At 39.1% G+C, this 17291-nt stretch overlaps 1 protein-coding gene across 10 annotated transcripts in view; it reads left to right on the plus strand.

The window, feature by feature from the left end:
• WWOX (WW domain containing oxidoreductase) overlaps positions 1-17291 on the plus strand; it is a 934161-nt gene that overhangs the window by 260619 nt on the left and 656251 nt on the right. For all 10 annotated transcript variants that reach the window (XR_011436924.1, XR_011436925.1, XM_001501803.5 and 7 more), the window contains exons 7-8: positions 10488-10673; positions 16032-16296. Coding sequence is in view for 8 of the 10 variants with exons in the window: in XM_001501803.5 (XP_001501853.1) it covers positions 10488-10673; positions 16032-16296 (451 nt within the window). In the remaining 2 variants the exon portion in view is untranslated. The remainder of the gene's footprint in view (positions 1-10487; positions 10674-16031; positions 16297-17291) is intronic.

The following is a 17291-nucleotide window of genomic DNA, read 5'->3' on the forward strand; positions in this document are numbered from 1 at the left end:
ACAGTTTTGTATTAATCGCCTGTCAAGTGCAAGGTGCTCTGCAAGTCGCTGCAGAGATGCCGAGATGAATGAGGCCCAATTGCTGTAGTCTCACTGGGTGTAGTTGGTACACAAATACACAAATGACTCAGCCCAGGGATGCGAGCAGTACCATTAGAAGCACACAAAGTGCTATTGTTTTTCTCCAATTTTTTATTGAGGTGATTTTACATATATCAAAATTCACCCTTTTTATTGTACAGTTCTGTGAGTTGTGACACACAGTAGTGGCATCACCACAATTAAGATATACAACAGTTTCATCACCCCCCAAATTTCCTTTGTGCCCCTTTGTAGAATTTCCCACCTCTTACACCCAGCCCCCGGCAACCATTGATTTTTTTCTGTCCCTAGAGTTTTGCCTTTTTCAGAACGTTATATAAATGGAGGTATTCCATATGTAGCTTTTTGAGTTTAGCTTCTTTCACATAGCTTGATGCATGATTAGTTATCTGTTGCTGTTAAATTACCCCCAAAATTTAGTGACTTAAAACAACAAACATTTATTACCTCACTCTATTAGTTTTCTATGGCTGTTGTAATGAATTATCACAAATGTGTTAGCTTAACACAACACATATCCGGGGTGCAGGAATGTATATTCCGACCAGCTTTATATAACATGATACAAATATGATAATATTATAAATAAATCTGCTAATTTTAAGGGTAGAAAATATCTTACTTTTGTTTTTGCTACTAGTGGAGTTTAGCATGTTAAACCTTGTACTGGTTATTTGTAATCTAGTTTTATAAAATTTTAAAATATCTTCATCAATATTTCTGCTAGGCTCTTAGAATGTGTTTAAATTGGCCCCAGTATTCATGATGGGTCAAGGAAGGGAGAAAGTAGAGGTAGCAAGACCAGGTAGGGCTATTGCAGTGAGCAGAGCTAAAGGCATCAGAACTGGAGGCAGGAGTAACAGTGGTTGTCTCAGCTCGGGTTCCCTAGAGATCAAGACTGGGATGGGATGTTTGCTCATTTGATTCATTGGGGAAGTGCTCTCAGAAGGCAGGGAGGGAAATGGATTGTGTTCAAATGGAGACTAGCTTCAGTGTGATCCCACGGGGAGCTCTGGCAGAAGAATTATACCAGAGTTGGTTCTCCTTGTTAGGAGAGCATCTGGATATGGGCATGACTTTCCAGATATAACGTCAAAGACAATATTCTGGAGAAGCCAGTGCTCTGGGCAGTTGGGAATGAGTCCACTGGACCCATAAATGAGATCTAGCTCCAACTCCATTGGAAATGTAGAGGACTGGACTAAATATTGAGAGTCTGTGAAGTGTTTAGAGATATTGGTGTTGACCAGTCATAGAAGTTATGGAAGAATATGGGATAGCAAATGTTTCCTAAGTGTTTATAATGAGGTGACTGGTTTGAGAGTATCACCTGTTGCAGAAAGAAGGACATCAGGAAAGGGAGAAGACTTGAGGAGAGAAGATGAAGAAATTTAGATTTGGGGTGGATAGGAATGAGATTTTGGAACTTGGGAGGGATATAGGGGCTAGAGCTATGGGTTTGAAGTTCATCCTTATGGAGATGTTGTTTGGAGTCTCTGGCCGATTGAAATTACTATAGAGAAGAGTTTTGAGCCTGAATCAAAGAAGGTTGAAAGTGGACCTCTAGGTAGAAGAGGAAGGGCTGGAGGAGACAGAAGATGAGGCAGCGGTAGCCTTAGGAGCAGATCCAAGAGTGGACTGTATCTCAGAAGCTGAGAGAGGAAAGAGGGCCAGGAATTAGGAAGGAGCAGGGTCCTTTGTGATAGAGAAGTCTAGTCTCAACAGAGGGGAAGTTTTGAATTTGTTGATTGAGGAGCCATTGCAACTTTGAGGGGTTCTGGACAGTGATGGGACAGAATTCAGTCGACCTGGTGATAAGAAATGAATTTGAGGCAAGGAAAGAGATTATAAATGGAGATGAATATTTCAAAACTATAGACCATGAATGGGAAGAGAGGCCAGTGCAACTTGAAAGAGCTGCAATGTCAAGTAGACATCTTTTGTTCTCTTTCCAGCACTCTCTCTCCCATCTGACTGCCTTTCTTCCACGTTCTTTTCTCCACTTTCTTTCCTTCTGTCCCGATTTTCTCTTGATTGATGCTCAGAAAAATCTGAGTAGCCTGATAGGCAGCAAGAATGCACCAGTGGAGAGAGAGATTGACAAGGCCTTAAGAGAGGGACAATTAATGGGACACCAGAGGGGTTGTACACGTGAAACTAATATACTGTTAATGTCAATTAAACCTGGATTTGAAATAAAAAAGAAGAGGGGCGGGAAGAAAACAGAGATCAGCTTTGATAGCCTTTGGACTAGGGCTCCTTTCTATTTATCATCATCATCCAATGCTTTTTCCCGTATGAAATATCACTTATGGCTGCTCTGGTTAGAAAGCTTGGCTCATTGTCACTCCCACTGATGACCAGCAGCACTACCCACTGGTAAATAATTAGAACCCCTCCCTCCTTACCATAAAGCCATTGTTCTCTGGCCCAAAGGAATGTGTTGGCTCTAGAGGATGGGACTGCTGCTTTCCAAACATCATCCCCAGCAGGCTCAGAGAATGCCTTGGGTCCACTCAACAGAGAGGCGGGGGCTCTCTCCATGGGCAGATTAGAACCACAGAGAACAAGCATGCCCCTCTATTGGAATGTCCAGTTCTATACGCGGAAGACAACCTTTCCTGTCCTCACTCGTCCCTCACAGACCAAACTCTACCAGAGAAGAAAATAATCAGCCCCTGAAAGTGCTGACTAATAGCATCAGCTTTGGAATTGGAGAGATACTATTTTTGTTTCCATTCTCTCTTCATAGTTTGAACTTTCCTTTTGATATTCCGTAAATATTCATCATCTCAGAGCCTTTTGAATTGCAATGGTTTTTAGTCAAAACTGAGCAAAATGTGCTATTTGAATAATAAAAACCTCATTAAAGCAAGGCGAAAGGAATTCTTTTCCTTTTGTACAAGCCAATTAAGTGTCTTTACAATTAAAAGAAAGTCTAGCACTTTGTAGTTTCATATTCCATAAGCCTGTTTTTAATTAATGGAGGTGACAAGTTTTAGGTACAGGGTACATATTTTGCCTCTGGTGTTGTGCAATTAACATTAATGAAGGGTATTGAAATTTGGTGAAAGAGGAAAGGGTTTCCAGGTCCTCTGTGGGTTCAGGCCTCCAGGCTGAGGTCTTTGGTAGCAAGTTTCTTTGCTTGATGTGGTTTGCATTTCCTAGAGAAAATCTCCAGGCAAGGATAAAGGTAACTACAGGAGGTGTTGTTATTGAGAGGTACAGGGTCAAATTTTAAATGCCTAGGCCTGTCTTAAATATGGGGAAACTGAAAAAAATCAACTTTGAAGAATTTTCTCTTCTCTTGTGGATAAAAGGGAAGGGTATAGAGACAAAGGGAGAAATAGTGATTTGCCTGGCAGGTACCTTGCAAGATACTGGGACTTTGCTCATCCCGACTTTGGGTGGTGTGTATGCTGCTGTTTATAGGGGAGCAGAATAACTGCATCGCTGAGCTAGAGTCTCTCTCAGCGCTGGGCTCTGTCCATTTAAAGGAGCTTATCTAAGAAAGAAGATATTGGGCAGTAGCCTTGAAGTCAGATGACCTTTTTATTTTGTTTTGTTGTTATTCATTTATTTGCTTCTTTATTTATTTTAGCTGTTCCTGATACTTATTCTGACCATAGGAAATTTGCTTCTGATCCCTTGTTTTCATGTCTGTAAAATGGCGATAATATATGTAACCTAGGGTTATGTACACAAAGTTCTTAATAAGTGCCTAGCCCATATTTAGCACGCAAAGAAAGAAAAAAGTATCAACAACTCTGTGAAAGTGGACCACATATTTGAGATGCAATCTGAAAGGAGCTCACATGTAGGTCATATATTCACTTGGCCATTTTTTTCCCATTTCCCCCAAGGTTTTTCTAATGGTCCTGCCTTACTACAAAACATGCATTGTCCTGGCTACAAATGAGTAGATTCTGCTTTGATATGAAATAGGGTCTGATGAAGGTGTAGAGAGACCAGATGCCTCAAGGCATATTTGCCCACCTCTTCAGAAAGTAACCGGGCTCTTGAGGGGCTGAGTATTGACAACTCTGGTGGGCACCATCTGTGGAATACAGATGATCCAACCAAACGCAGCTGACCCCAACCACATCACCACTTTTAGGTTTTAGCTAGGTGATGGGTTAGAAATAGATCAGGCAACAGAATGAGTAAGACAATTTTGCAGTGAGACTTAGATTGCCCAGTGATAATGAGATTTGTACAAACACTTTTTTAAAAACAGTGATTTAATTATTTTTTCTACTTATAAAAATTAATTCATGCTTTATACCATGCATTTAAAGAAAAATAAGTATCAATTCTTTGCAGACTCCTTCAAAAATAGAAGAGGTGGGAATAGTTCTCAACTCATTCTGTGGGGCCAATATAACCCTGATCCCAAAACCAAAGACATCAGAAGAAAAGAAGACTATAGACTAATACCACTTATGAATATAGATGCAAAAATCTTCAACAAAATAGTAGCAAACCAAATGCAACAATATCTGAAAAGGAGTATACACCAAGCCAAGAGGGATTTTATCCAGGGAATTCAAGGTTGGTTTAACATTTGAAAGTCAATCAATGTAATATACCACACCAGTAGAATAAAGGATCAGGTCAATAGAAACAGAAAAAGCATTTGAAAAAGGCCAACACCCTTTCATGATAAAAACAGTCGACAAACTTGGATTAGAAAGGCATTTCCTCAACCTGATAAAAGACTCCTACAACAACCCACAGCTAACCTCGTACTTGATGCTAAAATTTTGAATGCTTTCCCCTTAAGATCAGGAAACAAGACAAAGACATCAACTCTTGCTATTTCCATTAAATGTTATACTGAAAATTCTAGCCAAGGCAATTAGGCCAAAAAAAAAAAAAATTTAGATTGGAAAGGAAGAAGTAAAACTATCTTTATTTGCAGATGAAATAACTTTATATGTAGACAATTCTAAGAAATCCACTAAAAAACTATTAAAACTAACAGATGAGTTCAGCAAGGTTGCAGGATAAAAGATCAATATGCAAAAATAAATTGTGTTTCTATACACTAGTATTGAACATTCCCCAAATACAATTAAGAAATCAATTCTATTTGCAGTAGTATCAGAAAGAATAAAATAGGAATGAATTTAACAAAAGATATGATAAACTTGTGTTTTGAAAGCTATAAAATATTGAAAGAAATTAAAGAAGATTTAAACAAATATAGAGACATCCCATATCATGGATCAGAAGACTTAATATTGTTAAGATAACAAAACTGACCCACAAATTTTTTTATTTTGTATTTATTTATTTTGTGAGGAAGATTGGCCCTGAGCTAACATCTGTTACCAATCTTCCTCTTTTTGCTTGAGGAAGATTGTCGCTGAGCTAACATCTGTGCCAATCTTCCTCTATTTTATATGGGATGCTGCCACAGCATGGCTTGACAAGTGGTGCTAGGTCCACACCCGGGATCTGAACCTGTGAATCCTGGGCTGCTGAAGAGGAAGGTGCAAACTTAACCACTATGCCACCAGGCTGGCCCCAGTTGAGCGACAAATTTAAAGCAAACCGCATGAAAATTGCAGTTGGCTTTTTTTGCAGAAATTGAAAAGCTGATCCTAAAGTTTATATGTGCATGCAAAGGACCCTAAATAGTCAACAGAAGCTTGAAAAAGAAGAACAAATTTGGAACGCTCTCACTTCCCAATTTCAAAATTTACTACAAAGCTTCAGTGATAAAGACATTGGAGTACTGGCATAAGCATAGACATATAGGTAATGAAGAGAATTGAGAGTCCAAAAGTAAACTCTTTCCGGTGGTCAATTGATTTTCAACAAGGATGCCAAGATAACTCAATGGGGGAAAGAATAGTCTTTTCAACAACCACTGCTAGAACAATTGGATGTCCACATGCCAAAGAATGAAGTTAGATCCCTTTCATTCCCCATACATGCAAATTAGCTCACATTTGATCATAGATCTAAATGTAAACTCTATAAAACTCTTAGAAGAAAAGAGAGGAGTATATATTTGTGATGTTGGGTTAGGGAGTGCTTTCTTAGACACAACCCCAAAAACACAACTGACAAAAGAAAAAGTATATATAAATTTTGTTTCATCAAAATCGAAAACTTTTGTGTTACAAATGACGATATCAGGAAGGTGAAAAGACAACCTACAGAATAAGAGAATTATCAGCAAATTGTACATCTGATAACGGACTTGTATCTGAAATATGTAACTAACTTTACAATTCAATAATAAAAAGATAAATACCTCGGGGCCGGCCCCATGGCAGAGTGGTTGAGTTCACGCGGTCTGCTTTGGCAGCCCAGGGTTTCGCCAGTTCGGATTCCAGGTGCAGACATGGCACCACTCATCCGGCCACACTGAGGCGGCGTCCCACAGAGCACAACCAGAGGCACTCACAACTAGAATGTGCAACTATGTACTGGGGGGCTTTGGGGAGAAGAAAAAAAGATAAATACCGCAGTTAAAAAATGGGCACCACATCTGAATAGAAATTTCTCCAAATAAGATATACAAATTGCCAATAAATACGTGAAAAGATGCTCGACATCATTAGTTGTTAGGTAAATGCAAATAAAAACCACAATGAGGCACCACTTCATAATCACTAAGGTGGCTAAAATTAAAATAAAAAAACCAGATAACGGCAAATAACGGCAAGGATGTGGAGAAATTAGAGTCCTAATACATTGCTGGTGGAAATGTAAAATGGTACAGCCACTATGGAAAAGAGTCTGGCAGTCCCTCAAAAACTTAAGCAGAGAAATAACCATATGACCCAGCAATTCCACTCCTACATATGTACTCAAGAGAAATAAAAACATATGTCCCCACAATAACTTGTAAATGAATGGTCATAGCAGCAATATTCATAATAGCAAAAAAGTGGAAAAAACCCAAATGTCTATCAACTGGCAAATGGTTAAATGAAATGTGAAATATCCATACAGCGGAATATCTTTTGGCCATAAAAAGCAATGGAGTACTGATACATGCTGCAATGAGGATGAACCTTGAAAACGTTATGCCTAGTGAAAAAGCCAGTCACAAAAAACCACATATTTTATGATTCTATTCATATGAAATGTCCAGAATAGGCAAGTCTATAGGATAGAAAGCAGATTAATGGTCTCTTGGGAATGAGAGTGGTTAGTGACTATTAATGGATATGTGGTTTCCTTTTGGGGACATGAAAAGGTTGTAAAATTGGAACGTGATGGCGGTGGCATAACTGTGGATATACTGAAACCAGTGACTTGCTTGTACACTTCAAAAGGGTAAATGTCATGGCATGTGAATTATATCTCAGTAAATTCTTTAAGAAATTAATTCATGTTTATTGTAGAAAATTTACGAAATACCAAAAACTATAAAAAAGAAATAAGTACTCTAATGATATCCCACACATCCAGAGCTAACATTTTTCTCTATTTTCTGTCTTGTTGACTGTATGTATAGAAAACTTTTTGGGGGGGAAAGGATAGGAATCACACATACAAAATTTGATTTCCTGCTTTTTCAATTAAATTGAGAAATTTGGGAACCTCTGACTTAATCATTGCTGATTTATCCGTTCTTCTGTTGTTGGATTTTAAGTTGTTCTAGGTCATACAATTTTATAAATCTAGCTCATTTATGTATAATTATTACTCATCCTTATGTATAAACTTTTATACAAATTTTTATTATTTCCTTAAGAAAGAATCTTGGAAAGTGTATTAGTTTCTGAGGGCTGCCGTAACAAACTACCACAAATTTAGTGGCTTACAACAATGGAAATTTAGTCTATCACAGTTCTGGGGGCCCAAAGTCTGAAACCAAGGTGTCTGCAGGGTTGGTTCCTTCTGGAGGCCCTGAGGGAAATCTACTGCATGCCCTTCTGCTAGCTTCTGGTGTGGGAGGACCATCTTTGGCATTCCTTGGCTACTAGATGCATCACTTCAGTCTTTGCCTCTGCCTTCACATCTCTTTCTGTGTGTCTTCTGCCCTTGTCTTCTTTTGTAAAAAACGTTCATCGTTGGATTTAGTTCCACCTTAATCCAGGATGATCTCATCTCAAGATCCTGAATTTAAGTATGTTTGCAAAGACCCTTTTTCCATATAGGGTCACATTCACAGGTTCTTAGTGGACATATGTTTTGAAGTCCACCATTTAACCCACTACAGGAGCAAGGGCATATCAAGGGGACAGGAGGTGGCTGTGCGACGGTCTGCCGTGTACAGGCAAAATGAGGAAGCATTGTTTGTGGAGAATTCAAAGCCAATAATAAAACTGACTAAAAGTTGGTCTGCTTTTTATTATCATCTTGCAATGGCAAGTCTAAACATTATCAGTGATAAAATCTCTCTCCCTAAAGGTATGAGCTTCTGCCTCTGCACTGCTGCCTACATACTCCACTGCTTGGAGACAGGATTATTGCATGAAATAATGTGAATCATTCTAAGTCTCATGTTGTATATTTTCAACTTAATATTCAGGGTGTGGGAATATATATTCTCACCACCTTTATATGAGGTGATACAAATATAATAATATAAATAAATCTGCTAATGGGCAGAAAATATCTTATTTTAATTTTTGCCACTAATGGGGTTTAAAATGTTAAATCTTGTACTAGTTATTCTGTAATCTAGTTTTATAAATTTTTTAAATGTCATTTTCAATTCTTCTGTTAGGCTCTTAGAATATATTTTTCTTATTGATTTGTAAACGCTCTGTATAATAAACATATGAGTCCTTTGTATCATTGCCATTATGTTTCTTTTTTACTTTCTTTAGACAACAGCTTAATTTTATTTTTAGAAAGACTTTTCTTTATGCTTCCCTTAACTGCATTCCAAGTTTCTTTTTAAAAACTTGTGACTCTTAGGCTACTGTTTTCCATGAGGATGGGAACAAAATGAGATTGTTGCAAATAGTATTAGCTCTATGAAAAGTTTCTACAAAAAGAACATTGGATTTTTTTTTTTAATGGAAGTATAGGAAATATTTTGTTTCTATATAACATAGGAAATATTACCTACAAGCCATTGACGTGGAATTTGAGCTATGGGAGGAAACTGAGTGCCATCAATTTCCAGCCCCTTATTTTACGAGAAGGAATGAGAAACTCAAAGACTTTGGTGTTTTGTCTGAAAGTGGGACAAAATGCACATCTTTGAACTGTTAATTCAGTGCTCCTATAAACCCCCACCCTGTCTCTTTTTCTCAGTCTGTATGTGTTAGCTAAATTCCTGAAATGCTTTTTTTTCCTATAAAGCATTTATTTGATTGCATTTTTCCTTGTTATAAAGATACCACATGTTAATTATGGAAACAAGGAATAAAATACAGATAAACTTAGAAATAAAACAATGTAGGACATTTTCGTTTCCACTTACCCCTAAAGAAAACTACTGCTAACATTTTTGAGTAAACTTCATCACCATTGTTTGTGTGTGTGTATGTGATCATACAATATTATACATTTGGTTTTATAACTTGAATGTTTTACAGGGTCAGCAGATTGGTTTATTCGTTATCATTTTAATGGCTGCATAGTATTCTATCACCTGCATCTATTTGAATTGATTTAATTATTTCCCAATTGTACTTTTACTTTATTTGTAATTTGTTGCTTTTCTGTTGCAATTACAAAGACTGTGGCTGGCCTTGAGTCTATTTTCTTTTTACAATTCGTATTAGTACCTTGGGATGATTTCCCACAAGTACAATTTCTTTGTGAGGATTTGGGATTTTGATTCACATGAATGGCTTTTATTTTTAACAATTTTACTATGAAACAAATTAAATATGTAGAAAAGAAGAGAAAATATAATAGACTTCTGCTTACCTACCCCCTGGCTTTTTCTAAAATATAGATTTCATCTGACCTCTAAAAACATATATTTAAACAACATGTGTCTGTCTCTTTAGACAGAGCCTTTCCCCCTTGATATGTTTCCTTAGCACCTACGAAGTGCTGGTTCCTGTGTCTGCCCTTTTATAGCATATTATCTCCTTTATTCCTTATAACAACTTTAAAGGCTATTTTGATTTACAGGCAAAAAAGCTGAGAACTGGATGGTTTAAGAAGCACAGATTCAATTAGGCGGTAGAACCTGGCCTGATATTGTCCCGGTTTTAGCACTGGAAGCCTCACGTCACAGGAACCCCCTTATCCCCAGCAACCCACGACAGGTGTGCACTCAAGGTCCAAGTCCTTCCCCAGCAGAATGGTTGAAGATGCGACATCCTAGGGCATCCCATTTCCAACTCATTGGAAACTTGAAGACAGCAAGGAACTGGTTATTCCCAAGGGAGCATGGATCATCCTTGGTTTGAGAGTGTTTACATCCACATGACCTTGGCTATTTTATTTTTCAGGTCTCTTCATGTGCTTGTGTGCAACGCAGCAGCTTTTGCTCTACCCTGGAGCCTCACAAAAGATGGCCTGGAGACCACCTTCCAGGTGAACCACCTGGGGCACTTCTTCCTCGTCCAGCTCCTCCAGGATGTCTTGTGCTGCTCAGCCCCTGCCAGGGTCGTTGTGGTCTCCTCGGAGTCCCATAGGTGAGTTCAAATTTGGTGTTTTCTTCACTTGTCCCCTTCCTCAAACCAACTAATGCTTTGCCAAGCCTCTCTTTCTGCAAATAATTTTGATTAATCTTTCCCTTAAAAGTGTGGGTGTATTCAACCTAGCTTACTTAATTTTCTGAGGCCTTCTTTTGTGATCGTGGGGGATTATTGGGGGGTATTGTCTACAGTAACGTGGACTGTTTTTACAACTGTACTTCAAGCCCCTCATTGATTTTGCTTCGAGATGGAATAATAATTGATTAAATCTGAATGCCTGACCTTTATTGATTTGTCATTCAACAACTTCAACGTCTCACCAAGAAGAATGTGCCGTTATTTTAGCAGGAGAAACAATGCAATTAAGGACGGAGAGATGAAATCCAATTGTTTTATAATGAGAAATTAGGGAATTCAATGCAGACATTAGCTGTGTAATTGTAGAAAGGGAAGTACTGTAGTTAGAACATATTAGAAATCTGGCCATGCCTCTTTTGGTTAAAAATTCAATTAAAGCATCAGATGGCACTTCTTTTCTATTACCATTAGGAGAATATTCAATTGACTAAAAAGACACTTGAAAATTTCCTTGTATTTGCAGCATATTTGTTTCTAGAGTTGGATAAACAACTGTTTGTCTTAAGAGAAGGACTGGGAGGAGACCAAGGACTTGCTGGGTGAGCCTGGATTTAATCCATGTCAGGGAGATTTTCTGGTGTGGTTGGGAGCTTTCCCTCTCAGCAAAATGGCTGGAAAAAAATAATGTGCAAGGGCCTATTTTTCTCCCCTTCTCCTGCGTCTTAAGTCCTGAAATGTTTTAGTGACCCGGAATGAAGCTTATTTTTTTAATCATGCTTCCATAAAATGTAACCCCTGGGACTCGGAAGAGAGAGACCAGCCAAGGGTTAGCCAGAACCCTTTATCACTCCCAAACACAGGGGCTTAGGGTATAAGTGACACACTGCAGATAGATTTAGTTTTACCACTTTAAATTTATGGTGGCTGAAATGAAAGGAAAATGCCAGTAATAATCCTCCCCTGCCTTAAAAGACATGAAACATCTAGTAATTAGGTGGTAACAAAATCTGGATACCCTTATCTTTGCAAATCACACCAGGTTTGTGAAAGAAAGTGGAGTGGCCCTGCTCAGGAGTGAGGGAGGCTACTGTGGAGGCAGGCGAGGGAGAGCGAGCTCTGGAAATAAATCTGCCAGCCCCACTCGTTTGCCAGATGTGGAGGGCACCACGGGATATGTTTAAATGAGCTGGTATTTAATGGGAGATTATGTTGAATTGTCAGCTGCTCCCTTCCCTTTGTAAATCTGTATCTCAAATGGTATTTCATGTGACGTCTTTGTTCTCTCCTTAACTGCTGTGTAATTCATGCCTACCTTGGAGATCTGAATCTTAATTTCATTTAAAAGGTGGATGGGAAAGTAGGGCCTTGCTCTCCTGAATTAGATCCATTTTAGTTTATAGACAAGGTCTTCCTGAAATGTGTTATCGGGCCCACTCCTGTCTGATGATTGGCGCTTGTCTTCTGCTCTCTGATTATCCTTTCCACATATTAAAGGGTATTTTTCAGAATGTTCATTCCCCCAAGCTGGTTTGTTTATTACCCTTGTACTGCTGCCCATGGCACCCAAGAGCTGGTGTGAATACTGGGTGCGCAGTACTGGCAAAGTCCTCACTCACTGCTCAAGGACCCGGAGCCCTAAACCATGTTATAAAATGGAAGTGTTGATATCTAATTACCTCCATAAACCTTGGTGGAATCTCTTCGTTGGAGTCAAGACCCCCTGTTGGGGGAAAAATAAAGTCCTATGTTTGCAGAAAATATTATACCAGACTGCCCCAAGGCAAAATATTTATTAGCCTCCCTGTGTCTTCACTGTATTTTAGTTACTTATCTGGAGTCTGAGCAAGTGAAGTGAGTTTCTGCATACCTAAAATACATCATATTCAAATGAGAACTTGACTTCCTTGCTGTGAAAATTTTTCAGATCACAATTAAAATGGAATGAAAAGAACGGAGCCCGGACTCAACCACTTTAAATGGCTGCAGCTGTGTTGAGTGTCAAGTTGCTACACACACACACACTCTCACACTCACTCACACACTCACAGAGTTTCTGATGCAAGTATAGTCCTATTCTTTGAACATACTAGCTTTTGTCTGCATAGAATCCAGCCTAATTATTTTAGTTTGGTAGTTGAAAAATCCTCAGTTAAAAAAAAATAAAGGAGCAGTATGTATAGAAATATAAGATAGAGGTCCCCTCAAACAGCAAATGTTAATGTCCAGAAATCAAATGTTAACATTTTAGTGTGCTCGTAGGAGGATAATGCTATTAAGACTTCGTTGTTTGGCTCTGTCAAGTTTTCAACTTGAAGATAGACTAGGCGGCCTGTGAAGAGTTGTTTGCCTCTTCAGCTGAGAGAGAGTGAACATGGTCGTTTCTCAGGAAGCCTGCCCTGGCTCAGGGGAATCAGAAAGCTTGCCTACCCTTCCTGCTTCCTGGGGGGTTGTGAAGACAAGCTAGTCAGACCTTAAAAATGAGTTTGCTGCCCAGGACAGCCTCAGGGCAGGAGATCAGGGGTCCACTCATGGGCTTATGGGCGGGGCAGGGGGGGCGGGGCGTGGGGGTGCCTTTGCAGAAGGCGGGCCTATATTTGGCTGTGCTCCTCCATCTTGAAACCTTCCTTCCATCTGGTTCCTGGAACCTGGTTCCATCTAATTTCTCATTCTAAACTCATTTTAAACATTAAAAGTGCCACATGCACATATTAATGAGGAACATAGAGGATCTGAACTTATGGTAAATTTCCCCTTTTGAGCAGGGATCGAAACAAATCTTTTTGTAATAAGGAAACTTGGCCCTTCGTTTGGAATTCCGAAGCTATGATCAAACTTCAGTCCTCTAATCCAGTATTTAGTCTGTGCCGTGTGCCAGGCAACATCTGTCCACCTTCCAGAAATTCACAGTCTAGGGTTGAAAACAGGTGGACAAATGACTTACAATGTGGTGTGGTAAGGACTGAGGCACAATGTACAGACAGAATGCAAAGGTGACATGACTTGCTTTGTTACTGATGTTGGAGGGTGGCAGGGTCATTGAACACGAGGAGTATCATAGACTGGGTCCCGGAGAATGGATACTTCATTTCCATGGAAACTTGTTTTGCAATCTCCTTTGCATGGCTTCTGTGAATCTATCTCCCACTGCCACCTACGAAATCATTGTGACATCCAGCAATTCAAGAGTTAATTAGGGAGTGCTTCCTGGAAGAAATGGCTCCTGAGCTGGGTGGGGCTAAACAAAAATGCCAAGAAATGTTATCAGCAACGGGTAATGAAAGAAAAGCAGAGAGTGAGAGTGGAGACTGTTATATTTATCCCATACCTTCTAGATAGTGTCTAAATTTCTAATGCTCTTTTCTACTCAGAGGAGGTGGGATTTCTAAGACATGGACCATATCTTGGATCATTGGGTTTCAACTCAACAGTCCTTTTTAACAGCTCTTCCTGTAATGCCTTATTACTATGTTGAAATAAAGTTCAGAAATAACTTCCCTACACAAATACATTTTAATTCAATATGCTTGCCTAACTGTAATATAAATTTTAAAAATGTGAGGCAAAATAGCATGTGTTTCAACATGTAAATGCTTGGGCAGGTCTACAGGAAAGGTAAGTAATCAGATGTGCGTGTCCACCCATAAATCACTTGCAAATGCAGACTGTTAACAGGTGTGCGGCAAATACCACTAGCATCTGGTCAAGCCTCATCTCCCCCAGAACCCACAAAATCTGAAAGTGCTTTCATTCTTCATGTACGTGGTTGTTGCACTACACTCCTGGAAATGCAGTGGATATAAAAACTGTGGATGTACGTAAAACACAGTGAGGCTCCAGGCTCAGATAATTATACTGAGGCTTTTCATCTACATGAATGTCCAGTGGAGCTTGTCTGCGTTAAGCAAGATGCTGCCTGCATTGCGGGACATCTACCATCCCCGGCCCCTGCCGGTGATCATTATGACAACCAGAAAAAGGCCCCCATAAAGTTTCAAATTTCCCGCTAAGTCCCACTGCCTTAGATGATTAGGCTCAGAAGTTCTGGGCTCTTCCTGTGGTTTGGGGACTTGGAAACCGGCAGCCAACAATTAGTTTCAAGGTCTCATTGCTGGATCCATGATGACATTTGTGGCCGTCAGCTTTGTTGATGACTTTAGAGCAGCAATGTCATTTAACACTAGAAATTGGATGTCACTGATGGAGTCCTGAAAAAGGGATGTTTAAATTCCACTAAAACGTGAATTTCATCTGCCCCTGTGATGCTTTTCTTGGTTGTAGCTCAACCGGAGCCGCTCATTTTAAGGAACAACCAGATTCTCCTGTAATTTTCATTTTACCTTTTGTTTTCCATAGCAGTGATCTAGAGGACTCTCGTAATGCTTCTTATTACTCAGAGCAAATGCCCAGAGTTAATTTAGTGACACAAATTATGAGGGGTCCTCAACAAAGAAGAGACCACCATCTAGAAAATTCCTTTTGTTACGATCTGTTTTTTTTTTTTTTGAGCAGTCACTGCTTTGTTGTTATTTAAAAAAAAAAAAAGAAGAAGAAGAAAGAGAGAGAAAAAAAGGGAAAGAAACAAACAGCTGGTGTTTAACGACTCCGTCAGACCCAATTATAAAACATCAACTACTTACTTTGATTTGTGCGTATCCATGCCATGGGTATACTTAAAAACAGTAGACTCTGCCAGAACTCATTTTGGCCTTGTTTACATTTATCTTTTAAACATATAAGACTATCGATGGCACCTCACCAAGGTTATAACCCCTTTATAATCATTAATTTTTAATCTGGAAAAGAGTCTTGGAGGCAGCAAGACTCATCTATATTTACTTGGATGCTCAAATGAAAATACAGAGGGCTCAAGGGTTGGCTAAAATAACCCAGGAAAGCCCCGTCAAAGGTTAGGAATGTGATATCTTTCTGCTTCCAAAAGCAGCAGCCCTCTATTTAAGATGCTTTTCTGTTTAATTTAATTATCCTTGAACTTCCCGTTGAAGGTTTTGAAAAATATATGTTAGAGGCAGGGGGAGTGCAGTATGTTAAGACAGCTCCATTTATGAGTTTGGGCCTTTATTAAATCTATCTTTGGATCCAATTGGCTTATATTGTTAAATCACCATTGTCTATTTTTAAGGGAGACTTCGTTCCAATGTTTGCACAATTGAGTTTTCAGTAGGCTCTGTTTAGTTTCCTCAGATTTCTAATAAAAATAAAAAGCTGTATCAGAAGTCAGAGATTGGCCGCTTCATGTCATATTTCCTATTCTTTTAGATTTACCGATATTAACGATTCCTCGGGAAAACTAGACTTTAGCCGACTTTCTCCATCTAAAAGTGACTACTGGGCCATGCTGGCTTACAACCGGTCCAAACTGTGCAACATTCTCTTCTCCAATGAGCTCCATCGTCGCCTCTCTCCGCGTGGGGTCACGTCGAACGCGGTGCATCCTGGAAATATGATGTACTCCTCCATTCATCGCAACTGGTGGGTGTACACACTGCTGTTTACCTTGGCCAGGCCTTTCACCAAGTCCATGGTAAGTGAACGGCTTCTATTGCTATAAACACTTTGAGTGTGCGTGTGTGGAAAGGGTCCTAGAGAAACCCAGAAGCGTGTGTTTTCTTCAGCCTCTTGCCTCTTGTAATGATGAGTCTGGTCCTGATAATCACATCATCAGGCCTATTAAAGCCATTGGAAAGGGCTCTTGAACACATTTCAATCGACTTTAGATTACATCTGTTTCTCTAAAGATATCTCGGAGGTCTGGATACAAGATGTGGTTTTTCGATATGGTATTATAAGTATGGCTGAAAAGCTTGATAGAGATGGCTGTTGTCTTTTGATGTGATTTCTTTATTATGATTCAGCAAGCATAGTGCTTGAAAACTGTTTTGTGTTAGTAAGTGAAAAACTTGGATTTATGACTATTGAATTATCAGTAGATGTGATTCCTTTGTTTCCATTGAGAATCTGTGTCTGATGTTCTAAAGTCTTCTTTTAATGAGTGTAAATTTCTCCTGGAGAATCCTTCGTTGGCTAGAAGTGTGTTTTATTTTTACTTCCCCAAAGATGAATCCTTTGAATGAATCACACTCCTGAGGTTAAATTTGGAAATGTTCACAAAGGTAAATATGAAGTTTTTACGTTTTTGTTGATCGTATAACAACCATATCTAGAAACTTCTTCCATGAAAGCATTTTAGTAAGAAGTAGTTTGAATGAAGAATGCACATTTTACACATTATATTTGGTGTAGTACTTTTCTAATCCATAGGCCTTTGAAAATGTTTTCCTATTAGTGGATGCCGCTATTCAAGTTAACCAAATGTAACATCCAATCCTCAGAAATAACCCATTCCCCAAACACATTTTGGCCTTTACGAGTGTCATAAGTCAAATCATCATCTCCAACTTCCTGGGCAAATGACCCCACAGCCTCTGAACACGGTCTGCCTTCTTCTCTGGCAGTCATTCCAACCGGCCGTCCTTAACCTTCGTGTTTGTGGATGACTTTTAAAACTACAACAAAAAT

This window comes from Equus caballus, chromosome 3, assembly GCF_041296265.1.
Source record: "Equus caballus isolate H_3958 breed thoroughbred chromosome 3, TB-T2T, whole genome shotgun sequence".
Lineage (NCBI taxonomy): Eukaryota > Metazoa > Chordata > Mammalia > Perissodactyla > Equidae > Equus > Equus caballus.